This window comes from Vulpes lagopus, chromosome 17, assembly GCF_018345385.1.
Source record: "Vulpes lagopus strain Blue_001 chromosome 17, ASM1834538v1, whole genome shotgun sequence".
In the NCBI taxonomy this organism is placed as follows: domain Eukaryota; kingdom Metazoa; phylum Chordata; class Mammalia; order Carnivora; family Canidae; genus Vulpes; species Vulpes lagopus.
In genome coordinates this window covers 42198245-42212322 of record NC_054840.1, presented here as the reverse complement: position 1 = coordinate 42212322, position 14078 = coordinate 42198245, and the positions used below count along the sequence as shown (strand labels likewise).

At 39.2% G+C, this 14078-nt stretch overlaps 1 protein-coding gene across 1 annotated transcript in view; it reads left to right on the top strand.

The window, feature by feature from the left end:
• The window catches only part of DNAH5 (dynein axonemal heavy chain 5), a 213886-nt gene extending 200171 nt beyond the window's left edge, over positions 1 to 13715 (top strand). Inside the window, exons 75-79 of the mRNA XM_041731659.1 lie at positions 73 to 288; positions 1878 to 2090; positions 4729 to 4881; positions 5299 to 5530; positions 12832 to 13715. Of these exons, the coding sequence (XP_041587593.1) occupies positions 73 to 288; positions 1878 to 2090; positions 4729 to 4881; positions 5299 to 5530; positions 12832 to 12983 (966 nt within the window). The 3' untranslated portion in view covers positions 12984 to 13715. The remainder of the gene's footprint in view (positions 1 to 72; positions 289 to 1877; positions 2091 to 4728; positions 4882 to 5298; positions 5531 to 12831) is intronic.
• The last annotated feature ends 363 nt before the right edge of the window (positions 13716 to 14078 follow it).

Genomic DNA, 14078 nt, shown 5'->3' with positions numbered 1-14078 from the left:
TTCCTAAGACAATAGAATTTAACTGGTGCTAATGTCAGCAATCTGGGCTTACCTGGGGTATTTGTTGTTCAGAGTTTGCCCACCTACGACAGCCCCGAAGTGTTTGGACTGCATCCCAATGCCGATATTACCTACCAGAGTAAGCTGGCCAAGGACGTGCTGGACACCATCCTCAGCATCCAACCCAAGGACAGCTCTAGTGGAGGGGATGAGACCCGGGAGGCTGTGGTGGCCCGGCTGGCTGATGATATGCTGGAAAAGCTGCCCCCAGGCTATGGCCCATTTGAAGTGAGTTGATGACATTCAGACAGGCTGTCAACTGTGGATGTGTCTGTTCACTTGGGGGAGCAAAGGAGTAAGGAAATAGGACAAAAACTGATTTTTCTGAAATTAAAAATTATTAAAAAACTAACTTCCTGAAGAACCAGAAAAAGAAGTTTTTAAATCTATAAATGTGATAATTTTTGGAATGTAAACAATAAAGACACCTGACAGGAATGTTCATGTTCATAACAAGGTTATAAGTGTGTACAGATGGCTTAGGATTGTTTTTCTAGAACTTTCCTTTGATGTACTTCACATTGTCATTTGTTCAAAGGAAAGTAATATATTTTTAGAGTAAAGCACCTGATCATTTAAAAAATATTGTGTGATTTAATGCACATCTTAAAATTCAGGCCTACCTAATTTCAAGGGGTCTGTATTTATATCATTAACTCTACAGCTTCATGGGTTTTGAAAATTGATTTGTCTTTTTAATATGTAAATAATTTCTAAGAAAAATTCATGATTAGGAAAGTTAATTTTTTAGACAGTTTAGCAAATGTTAGTGAAAAGATTTACCCTGAAAACATTTTAAAATGTTGGAAAAAGCACCAGGGACTGATTTACTTTCCAAGTAGTCTTAGCAAATGTCCCAGACTAACTGTGTAACACTTTTGTCATAGAACCCCATGTTTCTTTATATATTGCCCTTTTTTAAACCTGGTTTTCAAAAAAGAAAACTGCAGCATTTTGTTTCTTTAGCATCTTATTATTTTCCACAAAGCAGACCATTTTGATTGCTAGTGCTGTAAACTGAACTCAAGGACTTATTACCAAGGGAATAATTTCTCCTTGAAAAAACTGAGCACTTACTTGGAGAAAATCAATCTACTATCAGCTTTCATAAGCACCTTTCATTATAGTATCAGGAAAGAGGTCATCCATATCTAACAGTGGTTGAAATATTTATGAAGCAATAAGAATATCTAAAAATATAATAGCAGTTACATAAAAAACATGGTAAGTAAGGGGGTTTAGGAGAGTCCCCTTTCTTTGGCTGACTTTGTCAGTGCTGCCTTAGCAGGGTTGCTGATCCATAGAAGATTCTCAATAAATACTTGTAGGATGCAAACGGATGGATGGATGGGTGGGTGGGTGAGTTGGTTGGTGGTTGAATGGATGGGTGCTTTGATGGAAAAAACAGGAAGCTTTCAAAACAGGAGTCTAGTCTTTTGAAGCAGCCAGCAAGATGGTTGTGTACATATACCTGTCTGCTTTTGTGCATGTCTGTGTGTCTTAGACTGGCAGGTAATGAACATTTCCCGATGAGCACAGTTGCTGTTTGGAAGGCTATGTGGCTGTGGTCATGTGTTCATGTTCCTCTGTGAATGAATGGCTGCCTATTCTCCCACCTGGGATGCAAAATCTGCTGGTCCGCTAACAGATGTTTCCTTTTATATTTCTTCTTTGTTTTCTGGCAGTGAAAAAAAAATAAAAGCTTACCATCAACAGAATTGTAAAAGTGGGGACCTTTTTAGCAGCCCTAGGGTACCAGTTACATAAATATTAGCAGCTGTCACATTTTTAACACGTGCTGAATGTCTCCATGGCAGGTGAAAGAGAGGCTACAGAAGATGGGGCCGTTCCAGCCAATGAACATTTTCCTCAGGCAGGAGATAGACAGAATGCAGAAGCTACTTAGCCTGGTCCGCAGCACCCTGACTGAGCTAAAACTTGCTATTGATGGCACCATCATCATGAATGAAGATCTAGGAGATGCACTGAATTGCATGTTTGATGCCAGAATTCCTGCTCGGTGGAAGAAAGTATGTTTAAGGCAGCTCTTATCCTACCTCATCAGTTTATTATTGTGAACAGTAGTGATTGGTGAGTGGAAAGCAGGCTAGCATGATTTACATAAAAGGGCTCTTTTGTTTAGGGATCAATCCCCTTGTAGGCCTGTATTTTTAGCTTTTAGGTAGGGAAGGAGACTATTTAGCATCTCCCACGTATCAGGCACTCTACGAAGCCATTTACATGCATTATTTCATTTAAATCTTTGCATTTTATTGCCCTCATTTTGCAGGTGAGAAACATGAGATTGGAAGACACTAAGTCTTTTCCCAGATCACACACCTAAGAAGGCAGAAGACCAGAATTTAAAACCAAGCTTTTGAACTTAAAAGCCTGTGATGTCAGTTTTATAGAAGGAAGTGTTCCTAGACACACACACACACACACACACACACACACACACACACACTGCAAAAATCACACCAAAGAGAAGTATTTTTCATTGCTTTGTCTGTAGATATGAGAGTGTCTATACCTCCAGGTACAAAGATAAGGACTTACCAGTATGCTTCCTGGTCATGTGGTGGTTTTTGTGCTAAATGACAGATATGCCTTTGACAAATACTTGTCTACTTGGAGAAGTAAAAGGAGTACCAAAGTATCTTTGTCCAGCAGTTCATGCATTGTGGGGAATTTTGAAGATCTGGGGTGTAGTGGGAGGACCTCAGAGGACGGACAGCTGGGGCTGGGCCAGGGAAAGCAGCATGTAGAGATGGGATTGGGTCATGTGGTGACTGGAGTCTTGGCCTTTCGAAGGCTATTCAGGTAAATGGGAAGGTGAGACATAACAGTTAGAACTGCCAGCCTCCTGGAAGAGACTCATTTAGCACTGAGACTCTGTTATCTCACCCAGGGCTTTAGAAACCCAAGGTCAGCTTTGACCAGATTCCATCCTCTCCTTACCAATTCATTCCTAAAGCCAGCGAATTTTCTGTCTGGATTGACCTTTCTTGTTGCCAGTGACAGAGGGAGAACTTACCTGGTCACTAGCCATTGCAGGTTCATTCCCCACCCAACCAGCTCACTCAGCTTGGTCAGTACCTGGAAGGCTCTAGAACAGGGATCCTTGCCAGGGGGGACCCTCACATTAATGGTTCCCGTACCCTCAGATTAAATGCAGTATAAATACATCTCTTCTAGTTAACACATCCATAAAGATAGGATCAAATGAGTTACCTAATTTTAAAATTATGATTTTTTTCTACAGGTTTTTATTCTATTCAGCTTATCAGTATTTGGAATCTCACTGTTTCTTGAAAAATAGGCAAATTAATTCTTAAGAATTTGAAATTTAAGCAGCATATCCACACAGGTTGATCACTGCATTTATTCATACATAAAGTATTCCAATTACAGTAAAATGTTACAAAATATGATTTGGAGATACCTACCCAGTACAGTTCCTGCTAACACTAATGACATATCCATGCCAATTGTATTTTTTTTAAGATTTTATTTATTCATTCATGAGAGACACACAGAGGCAGAGACACAGGCAGAGGGAGAAGCAGGCTGCCTGCGGGGAGCCCGATGTGGGACTCGATTCTGGGTCTCCAGGATCACGACCTAGGCCGAAGGCTGACACTCAACTGCTGAGCCTCCCAGGCACCCCGTGCCAATTGTAGTAATAGAAGTACCACGTGTGAAATCAGGCAGACTAATACAGGCAATGAGTGCAACTTATTTGTTTGTGGTAAAAGACCTGTGTTTCAATTTCTGCTCCTTCATCAGAGGAAATAAAAGTTCATTCTAAGAGACAAGAACTTCAGAAAATAATGGTTGTTTGCCTCATTAAAAATGAGAAGTGGAGAAAGGCTTCTATGATTTGTCATCCACAGAATATATTTTAAAGAGACCGTAAGCACATTTGTGTAAAGAAAGACCCTGTTTTATAGTGTATCTATTAAAAATGTAACCTAAGGGAAAAAATGTGATCTAAGGAGAAATAGTTGAAACCTATGAAATTTAATTCTAATTAGCTGTTTTAATTTTTTAAATTAGCTGTTTTAATTGCTTTATAGCAGAATTGGTAGTGAGTGTGTGTGTGTGTATATATATATATATACATATATATGTATATATATTTATTTTTTTATTTTTTTATTTTTTTAAAAGATTTTACCTATTTATTCATGAGAGACTCAGAGAGAGAGAGAGAGAGAGAGAAAGAGAGAGAGAGGCAGAGACACAGGCAGAGGGAGAAGCAGGCTCCATGCAGGGAGCCCGATGTGGGACTCAATCCTGGGACTCCAGGATCACACCCTAAGCTGAAGGCAGATACCCAACCCCTCAGCAACCCAGGGGTCCCAATAGTGAGTGTATTTGTATGTGGAAGGTGATTCTGTTGACATCAGACATTTTGACCGGCATACTGAGGGCGAGATTGATCTGGAATTCATTGTGATGATTAGACGATTCTATTGTATCTTCATATCAGGAGGAAGAAGAATCATTTGAAAACTGAAATGTCAGAACCCAAGAGAAATTCATATTTTAGGGACTTTTTAAATTCTAAACATGAATATGGGATTTTGTAACTTATTTCTGTGAACATAGCTGGTTACAAACAGAAGTAAGCCTATATTAATTATTTCGATGAATGCATTTCAGGCATCATGGGTTTCAAGTACATTGGGTTTCTGGTTTACTGAACTTCTAGAAAGAAACTGCCAGTTTACCTCTTGGGTTTTCAATGGCCGACCCCACTGCTTCTGGATGACAGGCTTCTTTAACCCCCAAGGATTTTTAACTGCAATGCGCCAGGTAATAGTTCTGATTTACACCTGTTGTATTATTATGATTTTCTTCTACAAGATTTTCTTCTATCAGTATAGTTTTTAAAGACTATAACAAGACAGAGAATGGCTGTCCTTTTTGACACCAGCAGTTACATCGTCCTGAAAGTAAATCCAACAACTTGTTCTCAGGCTGCTAGCTTGAATTTTAGAGCATTTATTTGTTATTTTTATACTTGGTATAACTTGGTCTTTCTTTGTAGAGAACAGATGGTTAAATTAGGACATGGGTATTGTTTATGAGAGAATCTTTTTACTACTTTTTACTACTTCCTCTGAATTAGGGTAATTTGGGATTACACTTTCATCACTTTCACACTCTTTATGTTAAGATGAGCCTGTAATCGCTCCCCTTGTCCTTTCCTCTTGTTTTTGTCCTGAGCAGGAAATAACTCGTGCCAACAAAGGCTGGGCCTTGGACAATATGATGCTTTGCAACGAAGTCACCAAGTGGATGAAGGATGACATTTCTGCCCCTCCCACAGAAGGTGTCTACGTCTATGGCTTGTATCTTGAAGGAGCTGGTTGGGACAAGAGGAACATGAAACTCATTGAATCCAAACCAAAAGTGCTGTTTGAGCTGATGCCTGTCATAAGGATTTATGCAGAAAACAACAGTAAGTTGTCTTGTGCATTCAGGGATGGCTGGCATTATCAGGTTGGATAATGTTATAAATATAAGATCTCATTATTTTTGTTATCATGTCATGAGGATTTTATTTTATCAGCCTTCATATTCACGCCCATGTTTAATGAGTGCTTGTTGACTGCTAGGCATGTTTTGAGGGTTAGCAGGGAGACAATGGTTCTAGATCATTCTTGCTATCTACTAAAGCAGGTAAAAAATATATAGATACTCATGAAACATTAGCTGATGAGATAAGAAGCAAGTGTTTGGAATAGTTAATAGATAGTGGGAAAAGATGGTGGGTAGGAGTGGGAAGAAGTGATCAGGGGCTGGGTCTCAGGGGCAGAGCCTGGATGGGGCCCAGAAGGTTGGACAAGTGGTGGCAGGACTGCACAGGGCCTACAGGAGATGCCCACTCTACCATCTTGGAGATTTAAGCCAGGTTATGAAAGCCAGGCTGAATTCAGGGACATTTGGCTTAATCTAGCAACTAATGGTAAAATGTTGGATTCATATTTCAGCCTGTGAGCACAATAGCATGTCTATGAAGCATACATACTATTCCACTTTGACAAAGTTCTATTTTACAAGTCTAAGAATATCTAAATGGGTTACCACTGTTGGCCTGTTCTGAAGGCTTTTGCTATTACATTTCCCCGAGCTAATATCTCCTCTGCAATAACCAACTTTCGGCACATGTGGGACTTCCCTGTCCATCTCATTTAAAAAATTTTTTTAAATAAAAATTACATATACTTAAGGTATACAACATGATGATTTGATGTACATGTACATATATGTGGTGAAATATTTGCTATAAGCCATGCACTCTGGAGGTGGCTGTGATGGTGGATCCCAAGGACTTCCTTGGAAGTACTGACTTGGTGACAGAAACACAATAGATTTTTTCTTTAAATAAGTAAAGAATAGACCATTTCCTCTTTGAAAGACAGCTTCTAGTATCCCTGTCTCTTAGATAAATAGCACATTTGGGAAAATATGGGTCAAGGGAAGAGAGTTTATAAACTATGAATATTTATTTTTTAAGCAAATATTTTCTGGATGCCTGATACATGCAGCCACTATCTTAGGTACAAAGGACACAACGATGATGATGATGATGGGCAGATCATGCCCATAAGGGATTAGGGAGACTGGCAAGTAAACTAATAATTAAAGTAGAATTTGATACATGGCAAGATAGAGATACACTCAGGATGCTCTGGGAGCTGAGAAGGAGTACATAACAATGCCTGCAAGGTTTGTGGAGATCGCTTTTGAGATGTGCTATGATGCTAAGAATGAGTGTGACAGGAGCTGGAGATAGACTTTTCTTGGCAGAGGGAAGTAGCATGAGCTCACTCGGTCATTTGGTGAGTATGTGTCTGGTATTGACCATCTGCCATGCCACTCTGGTGCTGGGGATGCAGCAGTGAGGAAAGACCAGGCGAGTGCCCATTCTTGAGGATCCCAGTGTAAGGATTACGGGCAGCAAAAAAGAAGCAAATAGAGTTAGTCCTTGTTACTCGTGGATTCTGTACTTAGGAATTCTAACCTTTGTCTGTAATTCCCGAATCCATGCTATGGCACAGTTCCTTGCAGGCATACACAAAACAGCAAAAGATATGATTCACCCAACAGGCTGATTCCCACTTGAGGTGCTTGAGGGGATACCCTGCTGTTTGCTTGACTCTTGTACTGTAAACAGGTGTCCTTTCCGTGGTCTTTATAGGATTACATTTTTCACATTTTTGTACTGTTTGCTGTTTAAAGTGGCCTAAGTGCATGTGTTGAAGTGCTGTCTGGGGTTCCTCAGCAGGAGAAGGCTGTGATGTGCCTTATGGAGAAAACATGTGTCTAACACAAGTTTCACTGAGGCCTGAGTTAAAGTGTCCTGAGTCCAATGTGAATGAATCAATGATATAGATTAAGAAGGTATTTTTTTTTAGACGATATCTTTAAACAAAAACACACCTACAATAATGTTATGTATTGAGGGATGGATGAAAATGTTGGGACCAGAGGCTTGTAGGAAATCTGCCCTGTATTTCAAAACCCTTGGGGCAGTGGTTTGGTAGTTGCTAATTCAGTGTTCATAGAGACTTCGTATACATTAGCCCCGTGAAAATGAGAATTGACAGTAAATGAACATTTGGTTTCAGATCATTCTTTTCTATGGGGAAAACACACATGTGCTATGCTAGAGAATGGATAGTTTTCAGGGGTTTGGAAAGAGGCTCACTGAGAAGAGAATATTGAGCTGAGATCCAGGTGACAGAAGGCAGCTCTGCTAATATCCAGGAGCAAAGGTGAGGATGCAGAGGCTTGAGTAGCAATGGATATGCTGTGCTTGAAGGAAGAGGAGTCTATGGAGAGATGGGCATCAGGAAAGAAACAGAAAGGTGCCCCACACAGTTCTTAACACATAGTGTTACTCGGCAAACCCCAACTGAATCTGGTGGGATAAATGTGTCTGGCTAAGCCTAGGCAAGCAAGCTGCCTGGGGCTTCAGCTTTACTGGTTCTTAGGGTGCTGTGAAGACCTAGGGTGGTGGTTATTTTACAGCAATAATCATTAAGTGTTCTTTAAACCAAAATAATGTTGTAGAATTTTTGCTTTATCATATCATTGGGTCTAGTCAACATGTTGCAAAAACATTTCCCTTATAAAGTAAAAGAAAAATCTTCCTCCCATTTAGTTTCCATATAAAACCAGTTTGTTTTTAAAAAAAAGAAGTCTAGATATTTTATTTATTTATTTATTTATTCATTCATTTATTTTTAAGGATTTTATTTATTTATTCATGAGAGAGACAGAGAGAGGGAGAGGCAGACACACAGGTGGAGGGAGAAGCAGGCTCCCTGCAGGGAGCCTGATGTGGGACTCAATCCCAGGACTCCAGGATCACAACCTGAGCCAAAGGCAGATGCTTTAACTGCTGAGCCACCCAGGCATCCCTAGATATTTATTTTAACTTTAAAAATTGGATAATGTGTCCCTAGATTCTTAGGACATCATAAGAAAGTCACCCAAATAGTATGGAATTCACCCAAAAGGCAAAGCCTCCCACATCAACTTTAGCTTTCCTACTCTCAAAGGCAGTTGAAAAGAGGTGACATAGGAAAGATATGTCTCCTTATTAGATTACTGTATAGGTGGTGCTTCTACATGAACTTCAGTACTATAGCCAATGTGATGGGAAAATGGGGATTGGAACATTTGGAGGAACGAAGCAAGATTTATATGTACCTTTGGGCACTCAGTAGGGTGAGAAGGATCTCAGGCTCTGTGCAGCTAATGAGGAGAAAAGGTGTTTTCTAAGAATGCCCTATGACCCACCCTGATGCAACACTGTGCAGATGTGGGTTGGGGGTGAGAATAGCCCTATGCTGTGACGAGGAGGTAGAGGCCTCCTGACTTTTGAGCTCCTTGAAATTTAATCCGCCTTCAGTTTATAAACCTGGGACTCATTTAAAGTCATGGGGAATGTGAAACTGAGGGGTTTGTTTCAGTAAAAAGGTAAAGGTGCATATATATTTGTGCACGCGTATGTGTATGCATGTGTGTGTACGGAGAGAGAGAGAAGAAATGTAATACATCTCGGGTGTCTATTGCATTTCAAGGATTATTGCATTCACATATATTAATTTGTTTAATCTTTACAACAACTCTGTAAGATATATCATCCCTATTTTTGGGTGGGGAGATTAAGGTATAGAGATGTATGAAATTTGCCTATGATTTCCAGCTACCAAGACTGTTATCAGAATGTGGGATGAATGCAAACCTCTGGGAATTCCTATGGTTAGTCTTCTACTTAAGACTATGCATTTAGTGAGTCTCTGGGGAGTCTGAGATGAAGCCTCAAAACAAAGCCTAAATTAAAAATGAGGATAGCTTCTTTGCATTTCGAAGTCATGAGTTTATTTTTCTCAGATACTTGGTGAAGGAGACACAGACTCTGCCCTATTTGGATGAGAGTGCTTATTCCCTGTGGCCTCCTCTGCATTCTGCAGGCTTGCTGGCCACCTCTCCTGCCAGATGGTGGGGTGGGGGTGGGTGACCATGTGCTTAGGTAAAAGATCAGGAACCTGGATATTTGAGTTGCACTTCTGGTTTTATCACTACAGTAATTAGTCATGTGGCTTTAGAGGAGTCTCAAATATGCTATAAGTTGAAGTCAGTCATCTAGTTATCTCCACTACATTTTCACATCCTCCTGCAAAGACATAGAGGCACACACACATTTACATTCTGACTATTGATGAGATTAAGGATCATAGGCTCTTGACCCATTCTGGCCAGGTTTGATTCTTATCACCTACATAACAAGCTCACCTTGTTATGTTCCAGTTTTCTCACCTGCAACGTGGATTTAATAATGGTACCCATCCCATAGGATTGTGAAGGGCATTAAGCCGACAGTGTCTAACATATCATACAATAAATCAATTGCTATTATTAATATATTCACTCACATGTTTGTTGAAGGATTAAAAGAAATACATGAGTGCACCATTTAATCACTTAAATGTTTTTTGCAAAGAGGAGTTAAATTAAAAGGATGATTTAAAGGTTATATAGGGAATCTCTATGTAACTAGATTATTTTGGATATTGGAAAGAACATCTGATGTAATGATATACTAGAACTTGGATGAAAAATGTAGGCTAGAGAGGGAAGTGAAAGAGTCAGAAAATGAAACTCCCTTAAGGTGTTTTATTCAAAAAAAAAAAAAAAAAGGTGTTTTATTCAAGCTTTTCAGATCCTAAAGTATAGAGTTCACCAATTTAGACAGCTTCTTGTCTCTGCTCCTCCTTCTGGGACCCTAAAGCTTTAAATATGTTTAGCTGATTAGCTTTACCTACCTAGCATGTTTGGTTTTATCTTCAAATTTCTTTGTCTAACTAGGGCTAATGGTTTTGAATCATCTGTTTATGTGGTTATTTAGCGTCTGTCAGCACTTTGACTATGAAATGGTATGTTCAGTGTCTTCTAATCCTACTGCAGAAGTTTGCTGGGTGCTGTGATTTGGCATGGGCACCTTTGGTTCTACAGCAACTACAAATGAATAAAATTGGATAAATATATCCGAGAGTTGTTTTTTACCTGCTTATTGAAAAGAATGCTATTTTTACCCCCAATTCATCTTTTCTTTTGGAATTAAAATCTAAGTGGTCAAATGCTTCTCGAGGTGTAATTATTATAATTACATCTATTAATTATTGCATACATCTTATAATTACATTTGCACCAAATGTGAGACTACAATGGGTGACTTAAAGATTTAGGATGTTAGTCAAACTTGCATCAAGAAGAACAATATTTAACATTTATTATATATTTACAGATCCCAGGATTATTTAATTAGATCAGTCAGAATGTTCATATTAACTACACTCCATGAATGCACTGCCTAATAATTATTACTAATGATATTCCCATGGTAATTTAAAAAATAACACCTAGACTTAAAAATTAGATGTCACAAAAAATTAGATGTTAGTTTAATTTCAATTGGTTCTAATGAGTAATTTTGTGGGATTAAGTGAACATATAGTTCTAAAGTACTGTAAGCTATGTATGAGTCTATTTTAGAGTAGGGTTCCCTGACCTTGATATTATTGGTATTTTTGGTCCAAATGTCCTCTTTTGGGAGGGGCTGTCCTGTGCATTATAGCATGTTGGCAGCATCTCTGGACTCTACCCACTAGATGCCAGTAGCAGTCTCACTGTTGTGGTAAACCACAAAAGTCTCCAGATAGTAGCAAATGTCCCCCAAGAGTAAAATGATCCTTGGTTAAGAACCACTCCTTTAGAATATTTGCTTTATATTGAAACTTAATGTATAATATCATCATATTCAAGTGTTTAACTTCTTCCAATAAAATGAATCACAGTGGAGATATAAAAACACATGGCAGAGCAGATAGGAGATTTTATTGGGCCAAAAAATGAGATCTTAACTTTCAAAGGTGGCTTGCTTTTGGAATTTGAAGGAAAAAGATGGATTCTTGAGCAAGTTAGTTTTGGGAAATAATTTCAGCACTATGTCAACACTGCATGTAGAGAATTGAGAGTTGCTGTTTCCTGTTTCAGTGTCCACACATGTCACACGAGTTCACCGAAGCAAAGTTCTCCTCTTAGTTAAATGTGTTTTTGTCTGAATGCTTATGTGGCGGTCATTTATAATATTGGTCTTGTAGGGGAGTGCAAGGATGGGTGCAGACCCCATGTTTGTGCTGAGATAATTTACAACTGGGAGAGAAGAGATAATGTACTGCTTCCTGCGCCAGATACTAGGAGATGTGCAGATAAACTGCGCAGGTGGTGTAGATTGAATGAGAAGCTGAGGAAGCTGAACCTCCAAGCTACTCAATGCAGAGGCTTCTTCCAAAGCCTAATTTAGTATGTGTAAATTTTTATTCTTTTTCTTGAAGCCCGTTGCCCCTCTGCCTTGTATAAGGACCCCTAAGACCTGGATTCATCCCTGACACGGGGTTTCCAAAACTGGAGAGAAAGTGAGCCTTTGGTAGGGATGAATGCATTAGAAAGGGTCTTTGATAGATGAACATACAGGGGTTGCCTTTTGTTGCATATATAGTTTTGGGAACTCCATGTATTGATCTACTCCAAAAAGGTTGATTGTATCTCAGGGAGCTGAACTGTGTCATGGCTCTCTGCTTCCCAGCTACTTCTCTTCCTCTGCACACGTGGATAACTTACCACCCCTGATAGGGATAGGCAATGTCCTCTGTCCTGTGATTTCAAATGTGGTTTAGACTATGGTACAGAGGGTTGAAGGCAGGATTTTGAAATCATAATCCTAATATGCTGAAATAATAGTGGTGAGCATTGGTGCTGGACATTAAAAGTGACAGATGCCTTGTGCCAAAGGCAAGCGATGAGAGAAAAATGGAGAGGGTGTGCATGCACAAGGTTTGGTGGGAAGTAAAGGAGAAAGGGTGGAGGGGCCATATTGAATTGATGGGTGGAAAGGAAGCAGTGGGAAGTTCATAGTCATTTCACGTGGGCAGGGGTTACTCTCAAGGACATGGGACAAGAGGCCAATGGGATGAACCTGAAGATGCCTGGCTGTTTTGTCACTTCCTAGAAACCTGCAGGTGTGTCTGCTTCACATCTAGAGACTGACTTACCTCAGGAAGAATTTCTCTCATTCTAGCCAAACTTTGGAGTGATCTTTAGAATGCACAAATTTGACTCTGCTCTCTGTTTGGGCTGCTTAATTTAGAAATTCACCAAAATTTTTTTTTATGATTTTTTTTGTAGCTTTAAGAGACTCTCGGTTTTATTCCTGCCCCATTTACAAGAAGCCAGTCCGAATGGACTTGAACTACATCGCCGCCGTGGACCTCAGGACGACCCAGCTCCCGGAACACTGGGTGCTCCGTGGGGTTGCCCTTCTCTGTGATATCAAGTAACATGGGATGTGTTCCCTACCCAAAACCTCAGAAAATGCAGGATCCAAATTACCCTAACCTTTATTTGTCTATGAGTGCTGAACAATGAATGTATAATCAGATCATGCAGTGAATGAGCTCTGTAGGTTTTCCCTACTCTTTAGTTGGATGCGTAATTACATATAACCTGCTTTATCCTTAATGACCAATCACTGTGTTTGTTGAAAAGTTATTTGATGATTTAAAAGCAAATTTTACAACTTCCTAATGAAGTGTGGCCCTCAAATCCACAGTAATGCCTTCAGCTCTAAAGACTGAGTAGGTCAAGCAGACATTTCCTTCAAAGGATTATTTTTCTGCTAATGTGGTTCTGGTGACAACCCTGTTCTCTACAGTAACATGGCAGGTTTGTGCTGATTTTGCTTCTAAGGCCTTTTGCATTTAGGTCAGATTTGTTTTCATGGCTCAAGCAGCCCTTGGGAAGACCTTTTAAAAAATGGAAAGAAACAGAAGAATGGGCTAAAAATGTGAATAGATAAATAGACAATTCATGTGATCCTGTAGAATAAACATGTAGAATAATGTTCAACCCCACTGATAATTAAGAAAGAGATACTGATATTTTTTATAATAAAAAATTGAAACTTAAAGTGAATTTTGATGAGGTCTTTATGAAAGTGATATGCTTTGAGAGTCCTAGAGTGATGGAAATCAACCCATCCTTTTTGTAAAATAGTTAAATATCCAAACACAGAAAGAGCCATAAAAATATTCACATGCTTCGATCCTTATCTTCTCTCCTGGAAATCTATACCAAGAGAACAATTTAAAAAGTTGAAATAATTTATATATCAAAATGTATTTAATAACAGAAACAGTGGGAGTGCTTTACATGTTCAATATTAAGTCTATATACGTAAGGAAGTTAGAGGATGTGAGGCAGCTGTGAAAAACAGGATCGAAGCTTTCTTAACATGGAAACAGTAAACACGTTGTACTATGAAGTGAAAGATATACCTCAGAAAATATCAGCTTTTATCAATGAAGAAAATACTATATGTGGAACTTTTCACATATTTTTATTGTAAATCCTGGTTATAAATTATGAACTGCTTC